Raw genomic sequence first — 26,512 nt, 5'->3', positions numbered from 1 at the left:
CTTTTTTTTTTGCTATTTTCTTTCTCAATGGAACAAAATACCCAGCCATTAACACTTTTCTTTTTTTTTTTGTCCTGTACCCGAACCATTTTTGTAATGCTAGAAATTTTTAATAGGAGGCATCTCTTACCTTTTAGTATAATTAGGCAGGCAAGGTTAAATGCGAGATCCATAACAAACGAGAAAAACAAAGAAAAGAAGGAACTTTTCGGGTAGAGCAACTAAAGAAAAAGGCCTGGTACAGATTTAAAAAAAATATAATGGAAAGAAAATCTTGCTGGGGAGAGGCCACAAAGTGAGAAGAAATAGAAAATTTTTGTACATAGAGAGAATGAATGAAAATTGAGAGTGAATACAGTAACAAAGGATTGGGAGAATGACATCTATTATACACACCAAATGTAAAATGTAAATAAGATATAAATCTATCCGCTAATGGCAAAGTAGTAACAAATAATTATATATATATATATATATAGACAAAAGTATTTATTTCACCACTATCATATACAAGGATAGCCTTCTTTTTTTCTTTATTAGAATTATCCCATGTTCAATATTCTAGATTTAGTATTCAATACTCTAACTTCGTTAGTTCCCATACTATGCACAATCAAAGCACTCGACCCAACAATTGAGTTCAACTACCAATCGTATCAGTTCTTGCTTAACTATTGGTTGTACTTTATCCTACTAAACTACATAACATCCACATTATTTCAAAATACAGGGCTCGTCAAGTTAGCAACTTCTGGTGCAAAATTCTGGCTCTTTTATGGTTCAAATAACAATATTGGATTTTTAAATAGTATACTATTCAAAAAATATGAAGGTAACTGGAAGAAAATAGAATCAAGTGTTAATCCAATTATATCACAAGTAAGTCCCAATTTTGGAGATTTCAATTTACAATTGCATAATTTGGGTGCCAAATATTCAAAACCAATTCATAGTAACTATAGTCTCAATATTGATCTGATATTATTTAGCTTTGTTGGGTTTTTGAAAATTTGTCAATCAGTAGTTACCAGTACTCAGAATAGTACAGAAGCAGCAGCAGCAGCAGCAACTGCTACTACTACCACTACTACAAAAATGAAATCTTCTTCATCACCACAACAAGCAAAAAAAGTCAAAAAGGTATTGCGCAAACAGCCATCATTCACTTCCTTAGTTTCAAGGTCAAGATCAAACTCAAACTCAAACCCAAATTTAAGTTTAAACTCAAACTCCAATTCTGGAGCAAACACACAACGAAAGCAAAGTAATTCAATTCTAGGGTCACCAACCTTATATCCACATAGCAACGCTAGTAATACTAATTCACCACCACCACAGCCATTGTCGATTCCCAAGTATAGAATTTCTAGCACACCACCGCCTAATCTCAATTATACTATTGAACCAATCCAATATGGGGTCGCTGATGTAAATGGATATAAAAGGCGAACGGTGTCAGGGGGGGATTTCGATTTGAATGCTTCGATTCAGAAATTACGTCAACAACAGGCGCAAGCAATTAAGCGGAAACCACAAGCTCAATTGGACGCGGTATTACATACACAGCAGCAGCAACAGCAACAGCAACAGCAGCAACAGCAGCAACAACAACAGTATGAATCAGAAGCATATGGCATCAGAATTACACTGCCTCAAATACAAAAGCAGTCATTTTCTCAATTTAAGCAACAGCAGCAGGAAAAGGAACAAAACCAAAACCAAAACTATTTTCGATACCTGGAAAACTACAAGGATTATCAATATAATGATACAAATGGGAATAATCCAGGCTATAAATTAATGACTGATAAGTATAAGGTAAATCCTAGTTTTGCCAAAAATATGAAGAATGAACTACCTGCTGTTCCTTCACCGTCAATGGTTCTTCAATAACCGCTTCTTTGTTGTTGGGTTTTTTTTTGTTTTTTTTTTGATGTCTTCTTCCTAGCAACTTCTTCATTTTTGATACCGCTTACTCCTGATTAAAGCTTAATGATTAATTGTAGCCTACTTTTTTTTTTTAACTATCAACCTAATTGATATCCCAATAACTCCTTTTTTTTTCCCTTTCGAGTAATGATAGCATTACATTAATTACTGATAATATCCAACTCTAAAAACAAATGGCTGTCTTTAGTCTTTTTTTTTTCTTGTTTCTTTAATTTGCATGTGAGGATGGTAGAGATGAGTTGTTTTTTTGTTTCGTCCAGCATCGTCCCATACAGCTTGAAGAATTGGACAACTTTATTGTACGAGAGAGTCTCTCGTCCCATGCAGCTTGAAGAATTGGACAACTCTATTGTACGAGAGAGTCTCTCGTCCCATGCAGCATAACGAATTGGACAACTCTATTGTATGAGAGAGTCTCTTGTGTGTACTATTTTCCCGATAATTAAAATGGAAAGGCTGGCAGTGCATAAACAGAAAAGAAAAAATATCCCAATCTGAAAAAATGAATGCCAAATTTAGGAGGCAGGAGAAGTATACTATGTCATTAGTCAATGCACCACTATCGAGCGAAGCGAAATAGTGGTGCAGGAGATATATACTTATCGAGCGAAGCGAAATAGTGGTGCAGGAGATATATACTTATCGAGCGAAGCGAAATAGTGGTGCAGGAGATATATACTTATCGAGCGAAGCGAAATAGTGGTGCAGGAGAAGTATACTTATCGAGCGAAGCGAAATAGTGGTGCAGGAGAAGTATACTTATCGAGCGAAGCGAGATAGTGGAGCAGGAGAAGTATACTTATCGAGCGAAGCGAGATAGTGGAGCATCTCGCTTCGCTCGATAGTGTCGCTCGATAGTGTCGCAAGAAAAGTGGTGATGATGTTCATAATACAGGGTACTCTATGAAACTAATTTGTCTCTCCCTGTCAATCCGTGTAGAACTTTCTTGGTAAAAAAAAAAAAAAAAAGAGACTAAAATAGAAGCAGTTGGGAATAATAACTATATGAATAATGACGAGTTGTCCGAGAGCTTATTACAATATTGGCAAGCAGTTACGAAACGTGTAATGAGGGATAGCCTTGTTTATTTCTCTTGTTTTTTTTTCTTTTTTTCTCCCTGTAGTACCAGCCACATGGAGTGGACGACACCTATCTACCTGCCTATATTAGTTGAAAAAAAAATATGAAACCAATTGTAAGCAACTAAAGTAGAATTACATTTATTGAGTGTAATCGTATAATTTAGTCAATTGTGCATCTTCAAGTTTTTTGACATATTTTTGATAAGTCAAGTTTGAACCAAGTGGGAAAAGACAAAGACCTACTAGTAACTTAACTGAGCTCTGGTAAATGTTTTACATTGTAGTGGTTTATTAATCCCCAAATTTTGAGCTTATCCTATAAATGTGGTAAAATGTGTCCCAATTCAAAAACCATAATAATGCCTTTCCCTTTGAACGTTTCCTAAACTTGAAAACGTACGCAATTGACTAAAGTAACAAATACACTAAATACGCACTTTCATTAATTCACATCACTCTATATTACTCACTCACCTATCCACATACTCATTACCTTACTAGTTTTATCCAATTTTTTTGCTAAATGAAAAAAAAATTAGAGAGATTTTGATAATTGACTTTCTCAGCAAATTGTTAAACAAAAAAAAAACAAAAAAACTCCACATCTTACTCCTCCCTGCGCTCTATCTTNAAATAAAAAATTTTTAAAAAAAAAAAAAAAAAAAAAAAAAAAAAAAAAACTACCCGAACAAATATATTCATTATCTATCATTTTTTTTTCCTTTCCAAGAGTAAGTGTAGTGATTAAAAGAGTAGACCAATTCTGGACCAAAAAATACTATATAATAAAGGTCAATTTACATAGAAAAAAATCAACCACTACTGTATCTCGGGATCTATAGGATAACGAATATCCCCTTTTTTCTACAAATAGGGAAGTAAATATACATTTGGGGAGAAATAAGGTTTTTCTTTTTTTGAATATATATATATATATTTTTTTAATAGAATTCACCATTTTAATTGATTTTGGATAAACACACACACATACATAAAGTGAAGGCAGAGATATTACTGGTACTACTACCATCACCACCAATTCGCTATCCCACCAACGTACGCCCTTCCTCCTACTCGAGTGTACTCCCGTTGGCAGACCAACCTTTAATTTGACACCTTATAACTTTTACATATTGTTATCATTTTTGTAATTATATACAAAATATACACAGAAGTCTATACATCACACACACACGCCACTCATACCTTTACAATGACAGAGTCAAAAGTACTAGAAACAAACAATACCCTAATCGATCAAACATTGGATATTTTACAATCCTCATCTACGTCACAGCTCCATAATAGTAAAAGCCGCTCTGCAGTATCAACAGTAGTGACAACGGCAGTATCAGCAGCAGTATCAGCGGCAGTACCAACGGCAGTATCAAGAGCAGCACCAACAGCAGTATCAACAGCAGCACCAACAGCAGTATCAACAGCAGTACCAGCGGCAGTACCATCTTCTCCTCCTCCTTCTTCGTCAGGATCACCATCTACAACTAATGCTGGCATTGACACAAGTCCTACTACTACTCCTACTATTACTCCTAATACAACGACATCAGCTGCAACTGTAGACAAAGACACAGATACAGATACAAGTACAGCTCAAAATGCAAGAGAATCAGTATCGATTGAAGAACAACAGCGAATTTCTTTAAAGGAAAAGAATCTTGATGAGATAAAACAACAATGTCGCACTTTGATACATGAATTAGAAGGCAATCAACACCCAGAAGTGATCATTAAAAAACACATTCAACAATTGAAAAAATATAATGAATTGAAGGATGTGGCTTTACAGTTGGTAACATTAATTGCCGACCAACGCCAAGTTAGAACGACCGATATCTTTGATGAAATGAAGTGCGAAGTAACAGAAGAAGGTTTAGACAAGGAATGAATGAGTTATTTAGAAGTTAACTTATGTATGATAATGTGACGAATTTTTTTTTTTTTTATTTTATTTTATTTTATTTTATATACATCTATTTTCTATTTTTAGAGGAAGTAGATAACCTTGTAACCTCTCTTAATTTTGCTATAGAAAATTAATGCGATTAGTTTCTTACTGACGATATATTCTTCTCTTACTGACAATCAATTCCTCTTTTACCGACAATATATTCCTCCCTTGCTAACAATCTATCAATTCCTTGAAAAGAGATAAATTCAAGATTGAGAGTTAAGGTGATAAACGGAAAAGAAAAAAATTGTAATGGTAATGACGTATAAGGAAAAATATCTTTTTTCTCCTGCTTTCCTTTACTATACTACTCATTTACATTCTCTCTCACACACTTAAACACACACACTTTAGCCCCTGGTTGGAGCGTCCACTTGCCACGACGTTAAACTCGCGGGCCTCCTTTTTTTCTCAGTCGATTCAAATGCTCACAAAATTTTTCACTGTGACCTATCAAACTGTACTCACTTACTTTAGACTTGCCAACTCGTAACCAATATTGAAACTAGACTCCAATAATTTATCCGTCTTGAAAAATAGAGAGAAGAAAAATTTTTCTTTTTCCATACAAGGTAGAAGAAGGTAGATAGAAGAGACATTTGAGACTGAAGAAGGTAGACAAAGGCATTTTGAGACTGAAGAAGGTAGACAGAGGTGTTTTGAGACTGAAGAAGGTAGATACAAAAGGCAACCGAAGAAGGTAGACAGAGGCATTTTGAGACTGAAGAGGTAGACAGAGGCATTTTGAGACTGAAGAAGGTAGATACAAGACTGAAGAATGCATTTGATATCTTGTATTACTTCTTTTATATCCCTAATATTCATAGGCTTGGTTTACTGTTCACCACGACTAGAGAGACTAACGGCAAAATCTATCCAATATGACCAGCACCAGAATGAGTTGGTACAACAATCACGACCCCAACACACTCAGTTACCCCAACCTCCATTAAAACCTCCTACTTTTCAACAACAACAACAACAACAACAACAACAACAACAACAACAGCAACAGCAACAGCAACAGCAAAGGCTACTACTAGAAAACTTGAATAATCATGATACCAATCGCGGTATATCATCGCTACTACCGCTACAATTCAGATCAATTGATGATTGCGAGCTTCAGGACCTACTATTGATCAGCGATGTAAATGGTAACTTACATGGATTAGAACGAAGCACAGGCTCGCTTATCTGGACCTTACCTATCGATGAACCTTTGGTTAAGGTGCAAACAAATAACTCAAACGAAAATACAACATCTAGTGAGAAAACACAATCTAATATACTCTGGTTTGTTGAACCCTATGAAGATGGCACACTATTCTATTTCACGCCAATGTTTGGGCTCAATAAACTTCCAACTAGCATTAAAACCCTCGTCATGGAGTCTCCGTTCTCCTTGAGTGGCGACGACAAAATATACACAGGTACAAGAAGAACATCCTTGTATAATTTGAACATACATACAGGTGAAATCAAATCGTCTTTTGGTCAAGAAGCAGCAGCAGCATGTCCTGTTCCCACAAGCGCACTACCGCCTAATCAGAATGCTGCTAATGAAGATACCATCATGATTGGCAAAACCACATATGAGTTGAGTATTCATTCAAAAACAAATAGTAATATCGTCTGGAATGTCACATACTCCAAGTGGGTTCCCAACAACATTGATAATGATTTAATTATGCAAAATCAAGAATCGTTGGACAAGCTTTACTTTACTCCATTTCACGATCGTTCGTTATTGGCTATCAATAAAGATATGGGCACGCCCATATGGATTAGCAAATTACCAGCGCTTGCAGTTAATGTGTTTGATGTTTTCTACAGCGGCGACAAGACCAATGATTACATCTTGCTACCGCATCCTCTAAAAGTATTGAATGACTTGCAAACAGGCGAGCAGAACAACAACAACAACAACAACGATATGGTGTTCCTTAACAAGACATCAGATTCAAATCAGTGGGTTGCCATGAGTTTCAAAAATTATCCGACACTAATCAAGAGTGCTCCGTTATCAAAATACCAAGCTATTTTAAACAGATACTACGCTGGAATCAATGATGCCTATGATGATAACAGTAACTATATTACAAATTATCAGTTGGCAAAAGAGAAACCGGAGAAAGTAGAAGAATTAATCAGCGGAATTCATAAGGTGAATGAGTTATCAAGTGAAACGTCGTATCAGCCTATTCGTAGGTTTTCATCCTTGGGTATTAAACGTATTGGCGATGGTCGAGAGGAGACTCGAGAATCACTGGAAGACGAGCCTATGCAAACCATTCCGAATATTGTGAATGGAATTAGGTTTCCTGCAAAAGTGTCAACCATTGGATCAGATATTGTTATGCTTCAGCCTGCTCAAAATAATGACGCTCAACAGTATGAGCCAATTGATTCTTCAATTGGGAATTTTGGATCTGCTGCCATTGTCAAGCGAATTTTTGAAGATCTTGGTGTTTTATTGGTTGTACTAATTTTGGTCATGGTCTTTGGTCGATCTAATAAGCATGTAAAGAAATTATTTGGAGAATTTCGAGTTACAAAGGATTTGGAAATCGATGGTGATATGAGTGCCCAAAATGAAGCAATGGCGGCAGAAATGGAAGAGAAGGCAGCCATATGTACTGATGCTTTTGAAAATAAGGTGCTGGAAGATAAACTGAAAGACAAACTGGAAGATGAGCTGGAAGATGAACGTACAGATAACCTGGAAGTTATGAATACTTTAGGTGAGAAAATTGTAGATCTTGATTTTGAAACCAAAAAGACTCTGGAAGTCAATGGAAATCTGGTGGAAATAAACGGTGAAGAGAATACTATTTATAAAAAGAAGAAAGTTAGAATCATTGAACCGGAAAATTCAGAGGACGGGTCTACTTCTGAGGACAATGAGGTCAAAGAAGTAGAGTCAAAGGCAGATGGAGATATGAATGGCGAGACCACCACCACTACCAATCAAGAAGAACCAGCAACAAAGAAGAAAAGAAAGAGGGGAAGTCGTGGTGGAAAGCGAGGTGGTAGACATATTAACAAGAACAAATCCAATAATGACAACAATTCCAACGGAAATGTTGAAGAAAACGCCGAAGAAATCATAGAGGAGAGTATCAAGGCAGACAAACCTGCCGAAGAGGAGGACATAATAGCTACCAAGAGTCTTATTAAAAGTACTCCGTTACCTCCATCAAAAACGAAAAAGAAGCTTCAAATTGAAAACAACCTCATTATATCGGACAAGATTTTAGGTTACGGGTCTCATGGAACTGTAGTGTTTGAAGGCTCGTTTGAGAACAGGCCAGTTGCGGTTAAGCGTATGTTACTTGATTTCTATGATGTTGCTAATCATGAAGTGCGCTTGCTTCAAGAATCAGATGACCACCCAAATGTGATTAGGTATTTTTGCTCCCAAAGTTCAGAATCGGAGAAATTTTTGTACATTGCTTTAGAATTGTGTTTGTGCACTTTAGAAGATATCATTGAGAAACCACAAAAGGTAGTCGATTTGTGTATTCCAAGGAAAAACGACATACTTTATCAATTGGCTAGTGGATTACATTATCTACATTCATTGAAGATTGTTCATCGAGACATTAAACCTCAAAACATATTAGTTTCAAATGTGAAAAACAAGCAAGCAAAGAAGGATAAAAGTGTAGAGCAAACTCAAGAGCAAAACAATGTCCGTTTGTTGATTTCTGATTTTGGTTTGTGCAAGAAGCTAGACAATGATCAATCATCATTCAGGGCTACAACGCAATATGCCGCTTCTGGAACATCTGGCTGGAGAGCACCAGAGTTACTTTTGCATCATGATTTGACGGAGATATCGACTGATTCCATATCATCAATTCATTCCAATGGAGGAGCCGGTGCACAAGATTCATCGTCTTCTTCTTCTTCTGCTACTACGTCTACGGGTTCAGGCAAAAGGTTGACCAAGGCAATTGATATATTTTCCTTGGGGTGCGTTTTCTTTTACATATTAACTGGCGGCCACCACCCATTTGGAGATCGGTACATGCGTGAGGGAAACATTATAAAAGGAGAGTACAGCTTGAAAATGTTATTGCAAAAATGTCCTAATGATAAATTTGAGTCTATTGACTTGATTTCAAAGCTCATTGACGCGAACCCTAGGAGAAGGCCCAATACTACAACTATATTGAAACATCCCTTGTTTTGGTCAAATCATAAACGTCTTGAATTCATTATCAAGATAAGCGATACGATAGATCGAGTTAACCGAAAACTACCCAGTGAACTATTAACCAATTTGGAATCTCATGCTTCCAAAGTACACCAACTAGATTGGAGAAAATCATTAGACCTGGAATTGCTTGAAAATTTGGGCACTTACAGAATGTATCAAACTGAAAAACTAGCAGATTTGATTCGAGCAATTAGGAATAAATCACGTCATTATGATGAACTACCAAAGACGTTACAAGCTAAAATAGGACCTTTCCCTGATGGATTTTACAAGTATTTCAATGACAAATTCCCAAACTTGTTGATGGAGTTGTATTATTTTGTCGAACAAAATTTGAAAGACGAGTATGAGATAAAGCTCTTTTACTTTTAATGGGAATTATGAAAGAAAGCTAGAAACTAGAAATAAGAAATTAAAAAAACAAACAAAAAAAACGATTCTATTGCATCCAAGTAAACGGAACACGTTTACTTTACAACTTTCAATTCTTTGATAAATCATTCGTTATATACAACTATTATTAAAATGCATAAAGTTTTTTCTTTTTCTACAACTAGAAGAATATGAATTTTTGATACCCGATGCCTTGTGCAACGAGCTATCGACCGATGAACCTTTTGGATATATTACTTGAGTATATTATCCATATTTTTGTATATGACTTGCATGTGCCCCCAATTCTGTCAACTCCCCTTTCTCTCCTTATCTTTGAATACCTCTTGAGTGTCTAAACAACTTCAACCCAGTCCAAGATATAAGAGCCCACCACCAAAAAACTACGTAAATACACCAAAGTTTCAATACCAACTCGTCCAAAATCTCAAAACAGTAGTATAGCTTATGGTATATCTGAGTCGTGTCCCTTAGTGGGAATATAACGAATTTCCAAAGTTGGAAAAATGAATTGATGGTGACTATAAATAATAGCCATGATAGGGTTAGTAGGATGTATCCGTACCTTACTAGCTTGGCTTTATCTGGGTCTGACACCTGTTGGATTGTAGAATCCATCCCACATGTATTTGGCAGCTGGGCAGTTGTGGGAATGGGCATTTACATGTAAAAAGACTTGGGTTAAGGTGCTTCTAAATAAGAAAAGAGATATACAAAGAATGGTCGCGCTTTAAGAAACTCATTGAAGCATTTTGCAAATTACCATGGAAAGTACGATTGATATTATGGCTATGTAAAAGTAATGAAATGAAACTATTCCTCTTAACTTAAGGATAGTTTCTATTGCAAATCTAGAAGTCAGAGTAAACACTAAAGTTTATGAGCTTCACTTCGATAATCAAATTAAAAGAAAAAAAAAACCTAATTAGGATTGTCCTTGTCAAGTACTATAGCCAAAAAAATAAATAAAAAGGTGGCTTTCTTTGTACAAGCTGCTTTCTCTCTCCTTTCACTAAAGTGATTTGGTTACTTTTCCCAGTTTTTTCGTTTTCGTTTTCGTTTTCGTTTTCGTTTTTGCTTTATCATGCTTTTTCTTCCTCGCCAGACTAGAAACAGACAATACTGTATTTTCACTGTTTGTGGTTGTTCCTACATCTTTTCTGTCCTTGGCTTTCTTTTTCCCTTTCACGTCGTTTTCTCTTGTTGGGGATTCCTCTTGCTGCTTCTCCAACCCATCATCCGATTCTTCTTCTTCATCATCATCCTTAAATCTTTTGTGAATTCCTTGAAAGCTTTGAGTACTGATAGCTGGACTTGTATCTTTCACCATACCGACAACACCACTTTTTATACCCAATGTCCTTGTTAAGTATTCCTTATTCTCCCGATTTTTTTCCTCCTCTTCTTGTTTACTCTTGTTCTGCTGGCCACCACTTGCTCTTTTATCAAGAGCCTTGGCTCTCAACATGTAGCTCTTGATACGGACTAGCTCCTTTTTTATAGGATGCTGATCCGTATCCACACCAATTGCTTTGAGATAGGAAAATATAGTAGATATGAGTACATATTGGAAATTATTCAAAAATTGGATCTTATCTATATTTGTTGACTTTAAAGCTAAATGCTCATCAATTGTCCTGGAGAGTAATGGCTGTAGAGCATGTTCGTATTGTGCTAAAGAACTATCAAGCGACTTCAAGAATAGCTTAACATTCTCAATATTCTCCATTTTTTGTTCAAAAAGGGACTTCGGAGCTTGGTATAAGTCAAAGATTCGCCAGTTCCCTTTAACCTTTAGAAGCTTTAGGTTTCCTCATTTCTTTAGTAATTTTTATTTTTTTTTTTTCTTTGCCGCGACTCTCCTCCCGATTCATCTCATCATCTCCTTGGTGAATCACTGGTTCCTTTTTAGAACCACCGGTTACTATTGTGAAAGGATAGAAAATGGCTAAAAACAACAGGGAGATTCTTACACAGGGTAAGGGCTATGCACAGAGAAAGTCCAAGAAGCATCTGGTTGAAGAAGTGACATTCGATAAGGAGAAACGTTATCAATACCTTACAGGGTTTCACAAAAGAAAAGTGCAAAGACAAAAGAAGGCACAAGAGTATATCAAAGAGCAAGAAAGGTTGGCAAGGATAGAGGAGAGAAAGCAATTGCGTGATGAAAGGAAGAGAAATTTGGAAAATCAATTGACTGAATTTAATGCAAAAGTCAAGGAGATTGCAGCAATTAGTGGTAATTTCGTTGACTCTGAAGTGGAGGATGAGGAAGAGGAAGAAGAGAAGAGAAAGGGAGAAAGCAGTGAAGGTGGCGAAAGTGTAGAGTGGAGTGGGTTTGACGAGGAAGAAGAAAAAGAAAAAGAAGATGAAGAAGAAGAAGAAGAAGAAGAAGAAATAGCTGAAGGTGATGATGGCAGTAAGTCAAAACCCTTGAAAGGAATATTATTACGCCATACAGAAGTATACGAACCTATCATAAATGGTGTGAAATTTGATGACGAAACAACAACCGTTACGATAGAACCAATAGATAATACATATATGAACAATGGAAATCTAGAAGCAATTGCCAAAGCCAATAACGTGAATCTTGCCAAATCTGACCAAGTGTTGGAAAAATCCATTAAAAGGTCTAAGAATTATGCCGTGCTATGTGGTGTATCGAAACCATCATCAAAGCAGGATAAGAAACCCAAAAAGAAGTTTAGATATTTGAGTAAAGCTGAGCGTCGAGAAAACAATAGAAAAGAAAAGATAAAGGGGAAACTCCGAGGAAAGAAATAATAGTAGATCAAAATGGATAAGTAGGAACAACTCAACTCAGGAAAATTTGGTGCAAACTCTTTGGTTTTAGATTTTCATCCGGGTAACATTTTTGAAAAATTAATTTTTCAGCAATGAGATGAGATGAGATGAGATGAGCCTTTTTTTTTTCTTAAAGAACAAAAAGCCAAAGAAGGAAAGAAAGAAAAAAAAAATTCAGGTTCATTGACCTTTTTCTTTTCCTTTTAAAATACTCAACATTCAACATTTAATTAGAACCAATTGTATGTTTAGAGCCTAGTAGCTTTTAGTTACAGGATATATTACATTAAGTGTCCTTTTTCCAGGCCTTCTACTGCTCCACTAGTGCGTGAAGCGAGCTAGTGGCTTTTTTTTCCTTCTCATTTTCACCTTATAATGATGACAAAGATGTCGCCCCAAACGGAGGATCCTTTTTTTTTACAGGACGCTGACCGATTCGATTATTAGCCAAACACTGAAAATTCTGATCAATATAGGAGAAACAGGGGGAGAAAAAAAAAGTGGTCTGGAATTGAGGCCGTAATGCCTTTTGAAAACATTTTCAAACATTTTTACTAACTTTAATTCAGGTAGAATTTTCATTTCAATACACGAATTTTCCAATTAACTTGACCCTTTTTATTTCCGTAGATTTATTTATGTTGTTGCTATTGAAAAAGGCTTGATGAAGTAAGAAAATGTATATTTTTATTATCTAGGGCTAATGATGTTTTTCCATGCTAATCATGAAATTATTTACTGATTATCAACATACTTAAATCGTGATCTTTTTTTTTTCAAAGACACGTCTGAAGCCTTTTACCATAAATTGTACATTTATAGTTCATCAAAGCCTTTTACCATATATAGTACATTTACAGTTTCATCAAAGCCTGTTAGATATGTAGTTCCCTTTACAACAGTAGATGTAAACTAAAGCTAAAGTAATAAATATACCGGTTCTACCTTTTCTTACTGTGCAATGTCTATCACCATCTCATCTGAGACCACAAAAGGCGCGCGAATGAAAAAAAAAAACCCATTAGTGATAGAGTATGAGAAGGAGAGAAAAGTAAGAAAAGTACGAATTGATAGGTGTAACTCATTGATGCAATAAGAAAATGGACGAGCCTCCAGGAGAGACCAAAGCGCTCATGTTTAGTAGCTTTCTACCTTTGCCATTTAGGATACTACTATTAGTTCAATTGGGAGTCACGCTATGGTTTATGCTTAACCTTTTACTATATAACTTGTCTTCATCGATAAACATTCTTCAACTATTGAATTTGTCTTACACGAAGCATAATTATGCCCAACTTGATAACCATGTATTGTCTAGTGGAGAGTTTGCAACCACGATTCCTGCTGACCGCAAGGAAAATTTACGCTTGATCAAAGGTATTTGGGCTACTCTTCGGAGTATTTCGATATTCAATTTTGTTTGTTGGTTAATATTTAAAGGTTTACAATATTATGGAAAAGATTTGAAAATGATATATTATAGTATCCTATTAGTACTGTTTACTCATCTATTTTACAAGCTTTTTTACAAGACAGCCGCCACGCCAGGCCAGATAAGAGTATTCACTACAATGAAGAGAATACTTTGTGGTTCGATCAATTCTAGGTCTATGAGAGCCAACGACATTTTGATTAGTGATTCATTAGTTTCATTTGGAAAAGTTTTGAATGATTTTGCGTTGTTTGTATGGTGCTACTGTATAGGCGAGGCAAGTGCATATGACTTTAGGCTCGAGTTTGTGGTACTATGCATACCCATTTTTATTCGTATCAAACAATGTTGGTACGAATATTCAATTACTCAAAAACCGCAGCATTTGTTGAATTTGGTCAAGTACTCAACTGGGTTTGGTCCGCTCGTTGTGAATTCTTTGATCAAGAATAGATTATTGAGCTCATCGGCAGAGGAAAGAGACTCAGGAGATTTAATTCAACATTTGACCAACCTTAATCATTGGTGGTATTTTCTCTCGGCATTGAACTCAATTTACTCCTTCATTTGGGATATTAAAATGGACTGGCACTTACAATTGTTTAACAAAGTGATAAATCCAAGAGAGAAATTCAGTGTATTAAGACCTTACAAAGCATATCCCAACATTGTATATATATTAGCGATAAGCATCGATTTTCTACTTCGGTTTATTTGGGTTTTGAAATTATTCATCATTAATGAGGAGTTGAGACTGGATACAAAGATTAGTTATCTACACATTTTTTCAACTTTTTTGTTTGGTTATGATGTTTATTCATTTGGCTATCATATTATTGAAATCTTGGAGATATTTAGAAGATGGGTGTGGTGCTTCATCAAGTTGGAGAGCGATTGGGTTCAGTTGAAATATGAAGATCGAGCCGTTTTTGCATTGAATGAACTTGTAAAGGACGAAAACAACAAAAGCACGTAGCATTTAGATATTAGACATAAATATACACCTACTATCGAGCAAAGCGAGATAGTGGAGATCTGCTTTATTTCAAAGCATAAAGACTATATTTTCCACCAATAAAGGCCCTCTCTTCACTAATAAAGGCCCTCTCTTCACCAACAAAGGCTATATTTTCCACCAATAAAGGCCTTTATTCCCCTTTTTCTCATCAATAACGCGAACCTTTATGATCCTCTAACCATTTCTCAGCACTATTCCTAAACGCCAAATCAGCCTTTGGACTTATTCTATTTTCTGAAACCCACTTATACTTTAACGGCGATTTGATCAAAACGTAAAGTATAGCAACAGACGACATTGCGCCAATTGCCGCCACATTTAATGGTAATACATGAGCCATAATTTGTGTGAAATACGTATAATATATATCAACTAAACCTATTTAAGTAATACATATATACATGATATACATATATACATATCCTTTTTTTTCCCTTTCTTTACTTCCTAACCGATTTGGTTGGTTGAAAAATTATGAGGGTTTGTACACGACCAATAAGGTTTTTTTCGCAGCAATTTGGCAATGGGTGTAGAGGTGGAGGTGTAGAGGTAGAGGTGTAGAGGTGTAGAGGTGGAGGTGGAGGTGTAGATGTAGAGGTGTAGAGGTAGAGGTGTAGAGGTGTAGAGGTGTAGAGGTGGAGGTGGAGGTGTAGATGTAGAGGTGTAGAGGTAGAGGTGTAGAGGTGTAGAGGTGTAGAGGTGGAGGTGGAGGTGTAGATGTAGAGGTGTAGAGGTAGAGGTGTAGAGGTGTAGAGGTGTAGAGGTGGAGGTGGAGGTGTAGATGTAGAGGTGTAGAGGTAGAGGTGTAGAGGTGTAGAGGTGTAGAGGTGGAGGTGGAGGTGTAGATGTAGAGGTGTAGAGGTGTAGAGGTGGAGGTGTAGAGGTAGAGGTGTAGAGATGTAGAGGTGGAGGTGTAGAGGTAGAGGTGTAGAGGTGTAGAGGTGTAGAGGTAGAGGTGTAGAGGTGTAGAGGTGTAGAGTGTAGAGGTGTAGAGGTGTAGAGGTAGAGGTGTAGTCGGTGTAGAGTGTAGAGGTGTAGAGGTGATGTCAGTATAATCAGTGTAGCTCCACTATCTCGCTCTGCTCGATAGTGTATAAATATACACATTAGGTAGCTCCTTCTGTGCTATTCTGATATCCATTTTTCAATTTCTATCCCCCCCCCCCTCCAAATCCCAAAGGCATTTTGGCAATAAAAGTAGATGATTATTCTCCTCCGTATCCCCCATCTCCGTAATCTTTTCCTTTATCTCCCCCCTCTTGTCTCCCAACATTGTGCCCTATTTCCAGAGCCACTAACAAAAAACTTCTTTATTTTGTTAATGAAAAAAAGAAAAGAAAAGGCAGAAGGAAAAAAAAAAAAATTTTTCAATATCAACCTCAAGGTAAATCACGTAGGGGAGGCTGGAGAAGACAGGCAAATTACGTAGGAAGAAGACAAGCAATAAGGCAATGTCTACCATGTTGAGGCAAATAACCCGTTTTTCCAACATTCGTTTAACAGCACTACTAAACTCAAGGTCAACGGTATGTTCTCTCCACAAATCAACCAGAACCCAGCAAGAGAGCATTGACACTCAAACATCATCTACACTGATACTGAATGGCCATATTGCATCTTCAAACGAGTACACGTCAAATCTATTCATTCATAGATTGCCAGAGTCTACGGCAGAGCAGTCTCCTTTACTAGTGACTTTACACAATAGACTAAATTTGAGTTCCAAATTCAAACTAAACACTTTATCACAATGTCTCAACATGCTTCCAACATCAAAGAGTGACGGATTGGCTAATAACTTTGGGTTGAACACAATCGGTAAAACATTATTAAGTTATTATGTCACTGAGTACTTATTGATTTACTATCCAAGATTGCCAATGTCGATACATAATGCTGCAGTGGACTCATTGATGGGTATTGAATCGTTGCTGAGTATGGGCAGGAGTTGGGGTATTGAAGTTGATGAAATATCGAAATTGGATCGTTTTTTGGGTCAAGAGTCTGAGTTTTTGAAATATGGACGGTTGAGATACATGGATGATGAAAAGAAAGATAATAAAATCAGAATTTCAGGAATTGAAGAAGTGGCTGGTCTGAGTCCACGACAACAAAATTGGAAACAAGAAGATATCGCATATGCCTCAGCAGTGAGGTCGATAATAGGTGGTATATATACACACTGCAATGAGGAGGCGGCAAAAGAGTTTATCAAGGATCATATTTTATCGAGAAAAATTCCATTAACGGAAATGTTTGAGTTTAGTCAACCGGTTGCTGAGTTGGTTAGACTATGTGATAAATTGGAGTTGAAAGAACCATTATCAATAAGATTGATTGCTGAAACTGGTAGGTTATCGGCGCATCCACAATTCCTTGCCGGTGTATTTGTTGGAAATGAGAAGTTGGGTGAAGGTATTGGGTCAAGTATAACAGAGGCACAAATCAGAGCAAGTATCAATAGTTTATTGGCATATTATTTGTACTCGCCAATCACTTCTGAGGGTGATCAAGTCAAAGTACCAAGTGACAAGGATTACAAGTTTGAGGGAATAATTGGCAGTGGTGATGTTGCCATTTAGCATTTTTGTGAAACTTGAACTTTGGAAGGATAGGAGTAGTAATGACATGATGTTATTGTATATAGAATTTTCTAAAGAAAGAGAATTATTTGTAACATATTGAAGAGAATAAGAATGTTTTTGCTATCTGTATTTTGAGTAAATTTTGTTTTAAACATTAAAAGCCTATATATATATATATATATCAAGAAGTCAGGGATGTAACAAGGTTTTGTTTGCCAAGTCGGTAGATAAACCCTATTAAATTGGGTTGAACAAATTTTATTTTATTTTTTTTTCCTTCACTCACTAGTTGGAACAAGCACCACCATAGACTTCGTCATTTTGAGCAATTGACAAGTCGTGGTAACACCTCACTTGAGCTGGCACAGTATCCATATCTTTTAGTTTCTTGGTAGCATCTTGCTGTTTCATAATATCCAAGATACAGGAGTATTTGCTCGAGTCTGAAGTACAATTAGTAGCACCATCATAACTAACAAAGTCAAATCCACATTGAGAAGTTTCTAATTCATACTCCTCATTAAAACAATGTTTTAATTCTAAATCTTCAATCACTCTCTTGTTGAAAACAGCATCTCTTTTGGATCTATTGTTGTAGCAAGAATTGTCATAGTTGTGTTTGTATTTTCCAGTTTTCTTCATCTCGTGACTGTGTAAATTAACTTGAATTATTTCACCATCTTCATGAACGGTATTGACAACTTCGTAATGATTTGATGACTCCGTTTTACCTACTTCTTTTAAGTACTCTAACACTTTTTCAGTTGGTGGTAAAATAGCATACCCTTGGTCATCGTGTAAGAGAGAAAAGGAGTATGTAGTAGAAATAGCCAAGGCTAAACTTAAGACGGTGTTGAATGAGACCATTTGAAGCAAGTTGAATAACTAGAAAGACTTTTCTGTTTGGGGCAAGAAAATGAAAGAAAGAAGGAAAGAAAGAAAGAAAGAAAGAAAAATAAAGAGTTTAGGAAGACTCACAATAAAGAATGAAATGTAATTCTGTTTATATATGTAGCTTTGCTCGCTCTCCCTCTTTTAATGCATAGGGGATGAACAGATTAATGCGTTTCACAGAGAGAATTGATTAGTGCATATTAGTTTCTAATACTTAAGTGTAGATACTTTAGATGTAATAGATAAAAAAAAAGTAATTTTCTTTCCAATTTAACTATGACACAATAAAAACAAATGTACAAAAGACTTACTAAAAAAAAAAAAAGAAGAATTTTCTTAACCAATGATAAAATGTCAAAGAGTTTTCGCTTATAAGCTGTCAGTGCATTTGGGGTATTGGAGAGAGAGGCGGTTTAAAATGAGTTTCTGAGACAAGTTGAGAAGAGTTGGAAGGAGTTGTTTTGAGGGAAGTTTTGATGTATGTCTGTGCCCAATGTCAACTCTATGTAATTCATCTCTCTAACCAATTCGTTGTGATTATATCAGCTGTTATACTATATGTGCCATCTCTCCCCGCCCCCTTCTTAGGAGGCTTTTGTTGCATTAAAATCAATTGACTCGGGATAGCTCGTATGCAAGATATAGTAATGCGAGAAATTTAAAAATAGGATACCCAAATCTGATTGGCTTATTTTCCTACAAAGGGGGTGAAAATTTTTATATCCTAATTAAAGAGAGGAAAATTAAGAGCTTAGATGTAAATATGCTTACATTATATTGCAAACTGGCTTAGAAAATCAACCAGTTCTTTTTTTTTTACGATCAGAATATACTTGCAAGTTGAACAGTAAAAACGGTCAAACTTACTTTTCAATGCAGGTAGGTATTCGTTACAATTACCTTTAACCAAAGCATCGTACAATCATTTTTTTTTTTTTTTGTATTTTATTTTTGTTTTTTTTTTTTTAGTGCACAATTTGTATCACTCATGGTATTTTGGCTTGACTTTTCAATCTTGATGGCATCATTTAATTGAGACTTTGACTAAAAGTTCAATCATTTCTCTCCCTCTCTACACGGCTCATCTACTGATTGGTTCGTAGCACCATGTAGTGTAGATTAAAAAAAAACAAGAAAAGAGAGAAGACAAATGTGTAATTCGTATGTCCTTCAGTAATTACTACACATATAAACACAAAAAAGTAATTTTTCATTGGGCTTTAGTTGTCTTTGAACTTTGAATAGACATAGTTTGGAGAGAGAAGAAGAAGAAGCAACACTTAATCTTTATCAAAAGTGGAGTTCCACTAAAGATGGAAAGTGGATTTGAACCATGCACTTTCTACCAACATAGTCCAAGTCCATATGATTATTAACAAAATTTCGCACTAAAAAAAGGAAGCAAAAAACAATATGGTAAATAGAGTTCTATGTGAACTTATTTAGTAGATCCATGAAAAATCCCTATTACAATAAGGAGAACCTTTGATTACCACCTTCAATTAGTACCAAATTACTGAACCGACAAACCATTAGACTTGTCAACTTGTCAACTGCTTCACTGCATTTGCAAGTCATGTAACTTTTGGTTCTTCTTTGTAGCGATGCACTCTCTAACATGTTCCATCAGAGAAACAAGACATCAACTCATCAGAAAAAAAAAAAAAAAAAAAAAAAAAGAAGGGCCTGCTTCACTAGCTAAAGACAAAACTCTTAAACCCTTAAACGGTGAACGGTTTGAAGGTCCACGGCTTAACGTTGTCAGAGAGAAGATGTCCTTGAATATTCTTGTAATTGGAAATGGTGGTAGAGAGCACGCCATAGTTTGGAGGCTATTGCAATCTTCAACTGTTAACCACATTTACGTTGCACCAGGTAATGGGGGAACTACAACTCAATCCACTAAAGTCACCAATGTGCCAATTGGCTCATCTATTAAGGACTTTGATAAATTACAAAAGTTTGCACTTGATAACAAGATCAATTTGGTTGTGCCAGGTCCTGAACAGCCTTTAATTGATGGTATTACACAAGTATTCACAAATGTTGGTATTCCTGTTTTCGGTCCTAGTGCCAAAGCTGCTATAATGGAAGGATCCAAAGCATTTTCCAAGAACTTTATGAAAAAGCACAATATTGCAACGGCAAGGTATGAGAATTTTACAAGTTATGAAGAAGCCAAAAAGCATGTTGAACAAGTGGATTACAAGATTGTATTAAAAGCGGATGGAATTGCCGCAGGGAAAGGGGTATTGATACCACAAACCAAAGAAGAGGCTCTTAAAGGCTTGAGTGAAATCATGGTTGAAAAGCATTTTGGAGACGCAGGTAATGAGATTGTGATTGAAGAATACCTTGAAGGAGATGAATTGAGTATTTTGACAATTACAGATGGATACTCCTTTTATAATTTGCCCGCAGCACAAGATCACAAGAGAATTGGTGACGGTGATCAAGGCTTGAATACCGGAGGCATGGGTGCTTACGCCCCAGCACCAATTGCAACAAAGGAGATACTAGAAAAGATCAACACCGAAATCATCAAGCCAACGATTGATGGAATGAGAAAAGACGGATTCCCAATGACGGGTGTTCTTTTTACTGGTATAATGTTGACACCATCAAAAGAACCAAAAGTCTTGGAGTACAATGTCAGATTTGGTGATCCCGAAACACAAACCGTTTTACCATTATTAAGCGACGAAACCGATTTGGCTCAAGTCATGTTAGCTGCAGCAGAGCATAGATTAGATTCCGTAAAAATTGCCACCAAGCCATTGTTTTCAACAACTGTTGTAATGTCAGCTGGTGGGTACCCTGAATCATATGGTAAAGGAGATGAAATTACCATTCAAAAGCCATTACCTGAGAGTACTTTCATTTTCCATGCAGGTACAAGTGAAAAGGATGATGGTAAAATCGTGACAAGCGGAGGCAGAGTTATTGCGGCTACTGCAATTGCTGATACATTGAAAGAATCGGTTAACAAAGCATATGTTGGTGTTGACCATGTCTCATTCAACAAGAAATACCACAGAAAAGATATTGCCCACAGGGCTTTTCGTGATGCTGATAAATACCAGCACAAGAGCCAAAAAGTTACTTATGCTGATGCTGGTGTTTCTGTTGAAAATGGTAACTTGCTAGTTGAAACAATCAAGGCCAAGGTAAAGTCGACATCGAGATCAGGTGCAGATTCAGATATTGGTGGATTTGGTGGGTTGTTTGATTTGAGAGCTGCTGGTTATGATGCGGCAGATACTTTACTAGTTGCTGCTACCGATGGTGTTGGTACCAAATTAAGAATTGCTCAGATTATGAATATCCACAATACTGTTGGTATTGATTTAGTTGCTATGAATGTCAATGATTTGGTGGTACAAGGTGCCGAGCCACTAATGTTCCTTGACTATTTTGCCACAGGCAAATTAGATGTTGAAATAGCAGCGCAATTTGTTGAAGGGGTTGCGGATGGGTGTATACAAGCTGGTTGTGCATTAGTTGGTGGGGAAACTTCTGAAATGCCTGGAATGTATGATGAAGGTCATTATGATACAAATGGTACTGCTGTTGGTGCGGTTCATAATAAAAACAAGTTATTACCCAAATTACTGGAAATGAAGCAAGGTAATGTTATTATTGGATTAAAATCAGACGGTATCCATTCCAATGGATTTTCGTTGGTTCGAAAGATTATTGAGATTAGTGATTTTGATTACACGTCAGCAGCACCATGGAACCCTAGTAGAACAATTGGTGAAGAAGTATTAGTGCCTACCAAGATTTACGTTAAACAGTTATTGCCAAGTATTGAGCAAGATCTTTTACTAGGATTAGCTCATATTACAGGTGGTGGTTTAGTAGAGAACATACCACGCGCAATACCCAAAAACTTACAAGCCAAAGTTGATTTAAGTAAATGGCAAGTACCTGAAATCTTTAAATGGTTTGGTAAACAGGGTAAAGTGCCATATGACGATATCTTAAAAACTTTCAACTTGGGTATCGGTATGGTTTTAATTGTTGAAGAGGCCAACGTAGAGAAAGTTTTACAGAACTTAGAAGCCTCTGGAGAACAAGGGGCTTTAGTTATTGGTGAACTAGTGGAGAAGAAGAAGATGGCAACAACAGAAGAAAAGGGATGTGTAGTGATTAATGTGGAGGGAATGTACTAAAAGAGTTATTCCCTCAATAATAAGAGACAGTACGCTACCATGTACAAACTCTCTTTTCTTTTTCCTCTTTTCAAAATCGAAATAAGACGCTACCATGCACAAATCCACCACTTACTGTTTTTGGTTTTCTATTTCCGATGGTAGTTTCGTAAATCTGTTTCAAATAGAAAATATATATCTGCCTCCTCTCCCCCCTGGCAAACCCTTTGTTCAATGTCACGTGCAATGTCACAAACGAGATTAATTTGAAAACAAAAAAAATAAAATAAATCATCTTGTTGAAGAAGAATCCTTGTGCCACAGTAAAAGAATTGCTTGCATAATAAACCATATGTAAATTTATTATCACAGTGATTCGTGAGAGGACATGGGCAATTGAGACGTCGGTATTAATGTCTTACAATTGGTACCTACACCTTTCGTGCTAAACCCTGTTTGTAGAAACACAATCGCGGTAAAGATGAGTTTAGAAACTCGATTACAGTGAAAAAGAGTTTGGGAACACAACTTTAGTGAAAAAGAGTTTTTTTTAACATTGATAAATATGGTAAGCCGTGATTACTAATTATATCATTTCTCATTTATTTGCTTTCTTTTCAATGATTACTTTCAGATTTCTCGTTCAAGCATCACCTACTAGAACGTTCACTTGATAACCACCTACTAGAACGTTCACTCAATAACCATATCTCTTCATCTCTTTAATCAGCGGAGATATTCACTCAAAGCAATCGCAATTCCATTTTATCAGTAAGCAATCTACCCTTTTTTCAAGCTCATCTCATTGTTTTTTTTTTTTCTTTCTTTTTTTTTTTTTTTTTCTTTTTAGTAACCGCTAATGTACTTTTAAACCAACCTTCTTTTTGAAGATTGAGAGAGATTAAAAGAAAACGAATTTCAACATTAGATCCACTATACGACCTGATAGTTGTGACTCAAAAGTCGTGATTTGCTAAGGTTTAACTCCAGCTCCAGTTTGGCTTCAGTATTTTGAGGTTGAATTACCCGCTATCTAGTTGTTGCTGCTAAGATTTTTCTCCCTTTAGCGCTGCTCTGTATTGATACCAATTTTTTTTTTTTTTTTTTTCCAATTTTCAATCCTCCAAGATTCTTTGACATTAGAAGTGATAAGCACTTATGGGGCTACTTTCTTTGGGCACACCGTTAGACTGGCATGAATCGAAGAAATATAACGAGCATGTACGCAACAATGGTATAACTCAGCTAATTAATATTTTCAAGCAGCATAGCAATAGAGATAATGATGAGTTTTTATGGGGAGATGAAGTGGAGTACATGTTGGTTGACTTGGACAGGCAGCACCATTCTGCCAAATTGGCAATTGATAAGGATTACGTGTTGAACGATTTGAATGACGAGACAAAATCTTTGCTTAAAGCGAGGAAATATAACGTTTCATTTCATCCTGAATATGGTAGGTATATGCTTGAGGGAACCCCATTGAGGCCCTATAATGGAGAGAAATTAGAAGACTATATATATGTTGAGGAAAATATGATAAAAAGGAGGAAATTGAGCTCGGAGGAATTACCTTCTAATGTCAAGCCCTTAACATTGACTAGTTTTCCAAGAATGGGATGTCCCAATTTCACCTCGCCTCAAGCAAATCCCATAGGACCAGCATCACAGTCCCTTTTTTTACCAGACGAGATCATCAATAGACACGCTAGATTCCCCACTTTAACAGCAAACATTAGAAAGCGTAAAGGTCACAAAGTTGCTATCAACTTACCCATTTATCCCGACAAAAACACTAAATTGTTGGATGATTCAATACCACACAACAGACATTTGTTTAAAAGTGATAAGGAACCATTTTTGGGTGCATCAAAACCAGGATATGTATATATGGATTCTATGGGATTTGGAATGGGTTCAAGTTGCTTACAGATAACAATGCAAGCTAAAAACATTCGCGAAGCTAGGTATTTGTATGATTCGTTGATACCAATTGCTCCAATTATGTTGAGTCTAAGTGCCGCGGCACCTATTTTCAAGGGATACTTGGTTGATCAAGATGTTAGGTGGAATGTGATTTGTGGAGCTGTTGATGATCGTACTTTTATTGAAAAGGGAGAAGATCCGTATAGGGGCTACCATTTGTTTGGCGGTTTAGATATTGATGGCAATAAAGATTTGAACATCAACAAACATGGAGTGAATGAATATGGAGACTTGAATGATCTATATACCAAGGATGGTAAGCCAATTCAACATATTCCCAAATCAAGGTATGGTTCAGTAGACAATTACCTTGGCGATGGCGAGTATGATACAAAGTATTTCAAGGAGGAGTACAGTGATTTGAATGCACCAATAAACAAGAAAGTATATGACCGGTTGCTCAATGAAAATCTGGGCCTTTTTGATAAATATTTAGCTACTCACTTTGCTCATTTATTTATTAGAGATCCTTTGGTAATTTTTGGTGAACGAATACATCAAGACAATAAGCTCAGTAATGACCATTTTGAAAACATCCAGAGTACAAATTGGCAAACGATAAGGTTTAAACCACCTGCGTTGTATGAGCAAACGGCGGCAAATAGCGAGATTGACTTTACTGATAAGCCAGGTTGGAGGGTTGAATTTAGACCGATGGAGATTCAAATAACTGATTTTGAAAATGCAGCGTATCTGACTTTTATGAGTTTGTTATCCAAAGCCATATTGAGATTCAAACCTAATTTTTATGTGCCATTACTGAAGGTTGATTTAGATATGGATTTAGCTCACCATTTGGATTCTGCTATAAAGGAGAAGTTTTGGTTCAAATCGTTAGATTCTTGGGAATTAGATTATCATGACTTTATTGGGTATGATTTTTCTTGGTTTGATAGATTTCTTAGCGAGGGTAATGATACCTTGTCGAGCAAAGGAGCAGTTTATTTAAACGGGTATAATTCAAGCTCGAGTTTAGCAGGGTTGAATGGAGAGGCCAATATTGGTGGTTCTCAGCCCTATAGTATGAATGGTGGTACGAATGGTGGTATGAATGGTAGTATGAATGGTAGTATGAATGGCTCAATTGCCAAGCCAACCAAAGGGTGCACCGGCAAGATTCTTGAAGAAATTAATGACGTTGATGATAATGGGTTGGATCAGCGATACACACTAAATGAACTAATCAATGGTGGAGATGGCAAATTTCTTGGGTTGATTAGAATTGTGATCAAGTTTATAGCTACCGAATTGATACCACCAGATTGCCAACATTGTCAAGATGTCAAATGTGCCTCGAATTTAGTGAGATTGAAATATTATTTGATGTTGATTTCGCAAAGAGCTAGTGGCGAGATTCCAACAGCCGCACATTGGATTAGAAATAGAGTATTGAATAATCCCTTGTACCAGCATGATTCCAAAGTATCTGATGAAATCAATTTTCAGCTTATAAATGATATTGATAGGTTGACGAATTTGCAAGATCGTGATTTAGTTATGGATTTTTTTGGAGAAACTATAGGGGAGTATATACTTGGCGGGAACAAATAGACAAGACACAATGAACAGGAAGCTTGTGAGATGACTCTAGTTTAACTTGTAGGTTGTTTAAACTCACTATCGAGCACACTATCGAGCGAAGCGAGATAGTGCTGCACACTAGCTGTCACCGATACTATCGACACAAGCAGGTGTGGTATATAGGTGTAGTCGCTTTACTGACAGTCAGTAATGCTCCACTATCTCGCTTCGCTCGATAGTGTTGCACACTAGCAGGTGTGGTGTATAGGTGTAGTCGCTTCACTGACTAACTGCCACTATCGACACTAGATTCCTCTGTATCTTTGAGTGCTAGAGTTTTCGCACGCATTAATAGACTAGTATATTAGTCCTAAACTATTCTACCGCTCGCCTCCTTTCTACAACTATTCTCTACATATTACTAGCCTAGTCCACCATTTTATAAAACCAACTTGACCATTTCAACTTGACCATCTCAACTTGACCATTTCAAC

The 26,512-nt window shown here is 36.4% G+C and overlaps 10 protein-coding genes across 10 annotated transcripts; 8 read left to right on the top strand and 2 right to left on the bottom strand. All coding sequences in view use genetic code 12, as the record gives it.

Annotated features, from left to right (window-relative positions):
* Nucleotides 1-549: 549 nt before the first annotated feature.
* KGF56_001454 (uncharacterized protein) lies at nucleotides 550-1,893 on the top strand (the record flags this gene model as incomplete). The annotated part of the gene is made up of 1 exon (XM_049322579.1): nucleotides 550-1,893. The coding sequence occupies one exon, from the start codon at nucleotides 550-552 to the stop codon at nucleotides 1,891-1,893; it is 1,344 nt and encodes a 447-aa protein (XP_049181592.1).
* Nucleotides 1,894-4,246: 2,353 nt separating this feature from the next.
* On the top strand, nucleotides 4,247-4,939 carry KGF56_001453 (uncharacterized protein; the record flags this gene model as incomplete). The annotated part of the gene is made up of 1 exon (XM_049322578.1): nucleotides 4,247-4,939. The coding sequence occupies one exon, from the start codon at nucleotides 4,247-4,249 to the stop codon at nucleotides 4,937-4,939; it is 693 nt and encodes a 230-aa protein (XP_049181591.1).
* A 487-nt stretch (nucleotides 4,940-5,426) lies between these two features.
* Nucleotides 5,427-9,599, top strand: IRE1 (bifunctional endoribonuclease/protein kinase; the record flags this gene model as incomplete). Its single annotated transcript, XM_049322577.1, has 2 exons — nucleotides 5,427-5,447; nucleotides 5,859-9,599. 2 exons carry the CDS (start codon nucleotides 5,427-5,429, stop codon nucleotides 9,597-9,599), a joined length of 3,762 nt encoding a protein of 1,253 aa, XP_049181590.1.
* Nucleotides 9,600-10,632: 1,033 nt separating this feature from the next.
* KGF56_001451 (uncharacterized protein) lies at nucleotides 10,633-11,349 on the bottom strand (the record flags this gene model as incomplete). Its single annotated transcript, XM_049322576.1, has 1 exon — nucleotides 10,633-11,349. One exon carries the CDS (start codon nucleotides 11,347-11,349, stop codon nucleotides 10,633-10,635), a length of 717 nt encoding a protein of 238 aa, XP_049181589.1.
* Nucleotides 11,350-11,564: 215 nt separating this feature from the next.
* Nucleotides 11,565-12,407, top strand: KGF56_001450 (uncharacterized protein; the record flags this gene model as incomplete). The annotated part of the gene is made up of 1 exon (XM_049322575.1): nucleotides 11,565-12,407. The coding sequence occupies one exon, from the start codon at nucleotides 11,565-11,567 to the stop codon at nucleotides 12,405-12,407; it is 843 nt and encodes a 280-aa protein (XP_049181588.1).
* Nucleotides 12,408-13,528: 1,121 nt separating this feature from the next.
* Nucleotides 13,529-14,836, top strand: ERD1 (Erd1p; the record flags this gene model as incomplete). The annotated part of the gene is made up of 1 exon (XM_049322573.1): nucleotides 13,529-14,836. The coding sequence occupies one exon, from the start codon at nucleotides 13,529-13,531 to the stop codon at nucleotides 14,834-14,836; it is 1,308 nt and encodes a 435-aa protein (XP_049181587.1).
* Nucleotides 14,837-16,338: 1,502 nt separating this feature from the next.
* MRPL3 (mitochondrial 54S ribosomal protein mL44) lies at nucleotides 16,339-17,460 on the top strand (the record flags this gene model as incomplete). Its single annotated transcript, XM_049322572.1, has 1 exon — nucleotides 16,339-17,460. One exon carries the CDS (start codon nucleotides 16,339-16,341, stop codon nucleotides 17,458-17,460), a length of 1,122 nt encoding a protein of 373 aa, XP_049181586.1.
* A 288-nt stretch (nucleotides 17,461-17,748) lies between these two features.
* Nucleotides 17,749-18,330, bottom strand: COI1 (Coi1p; the record flags this gene model as incomplete). The annotated part of the gene is made up of 1 exon (XM_049322571.1): nucleotides 17,749-18,330. One exon carries the CDS (start codon nucleotides 18,328-18,330, stop codon nucleotides 17,749-17,751), a length of 582 nt encoding a protein of 193 aa, XP_049181585.1.
* A 1,799-nt stretch (nucleotides 18,331-20,129) lies between these two features.
* ADE5,7 (bifunctional aminoimidazole ribotide synthase/glycinamide ribotide synthase) lies at nucleotides 20,130-22,532 on the top strand (the record flags this gene model as incomplete). Its single annotated transcript, XM_049322570.1, has 1 exon — nucleotides 20,130-22,532. One exon carries the CDS (start codon nucleotides 20,130-20,132, stop codon nucleotides 22,530-22,532), a length of 2,403 nt encoding a protein of 800 aa, XP_049181584.1.
* Nucleotides 22,533-23,669: 1,137 nt separating this feature from the next.
* GCS1 (glutamate--cysteine ligase) lies at nucleotides 23,670-26,048 on the top strand (the record flags this gene model as incomplete). The annotated part of the gene is made up of 1 exon (XM_049322569.1): nucleotides 23,670-26,048. The coding sequence occupies one exon, from the start codon at nucleotides 23,670-23,672 to the stop codon at nucleotides 26,046-26,048; it is 2,379 nt and encodes a 792-aa protein (XP_049181583.1).
* Nucleotides 26,049-26,512: the final 464 nt, after the last annotated feature.

This window comes from Candida oxycetoniae (genome assembly GCF_023343755.2).
Source record: "Candida oxycetoniae strain CBS 10844 chromosome Unknown scaffold2, whole genome shotgun sequence".
Taxonomy (NCBI): Eukaryota; Fungi; Ascomycota; class Pichiomycetes; order Serinales; family Debaryomycetaceae; genus Lodderomyces; species Lodderomyces oxycetoniae.
Note: the sequence above shows the minus strand (reverse complement) of the source record. Positions and strands in the feature narration are given on the sequence as shown.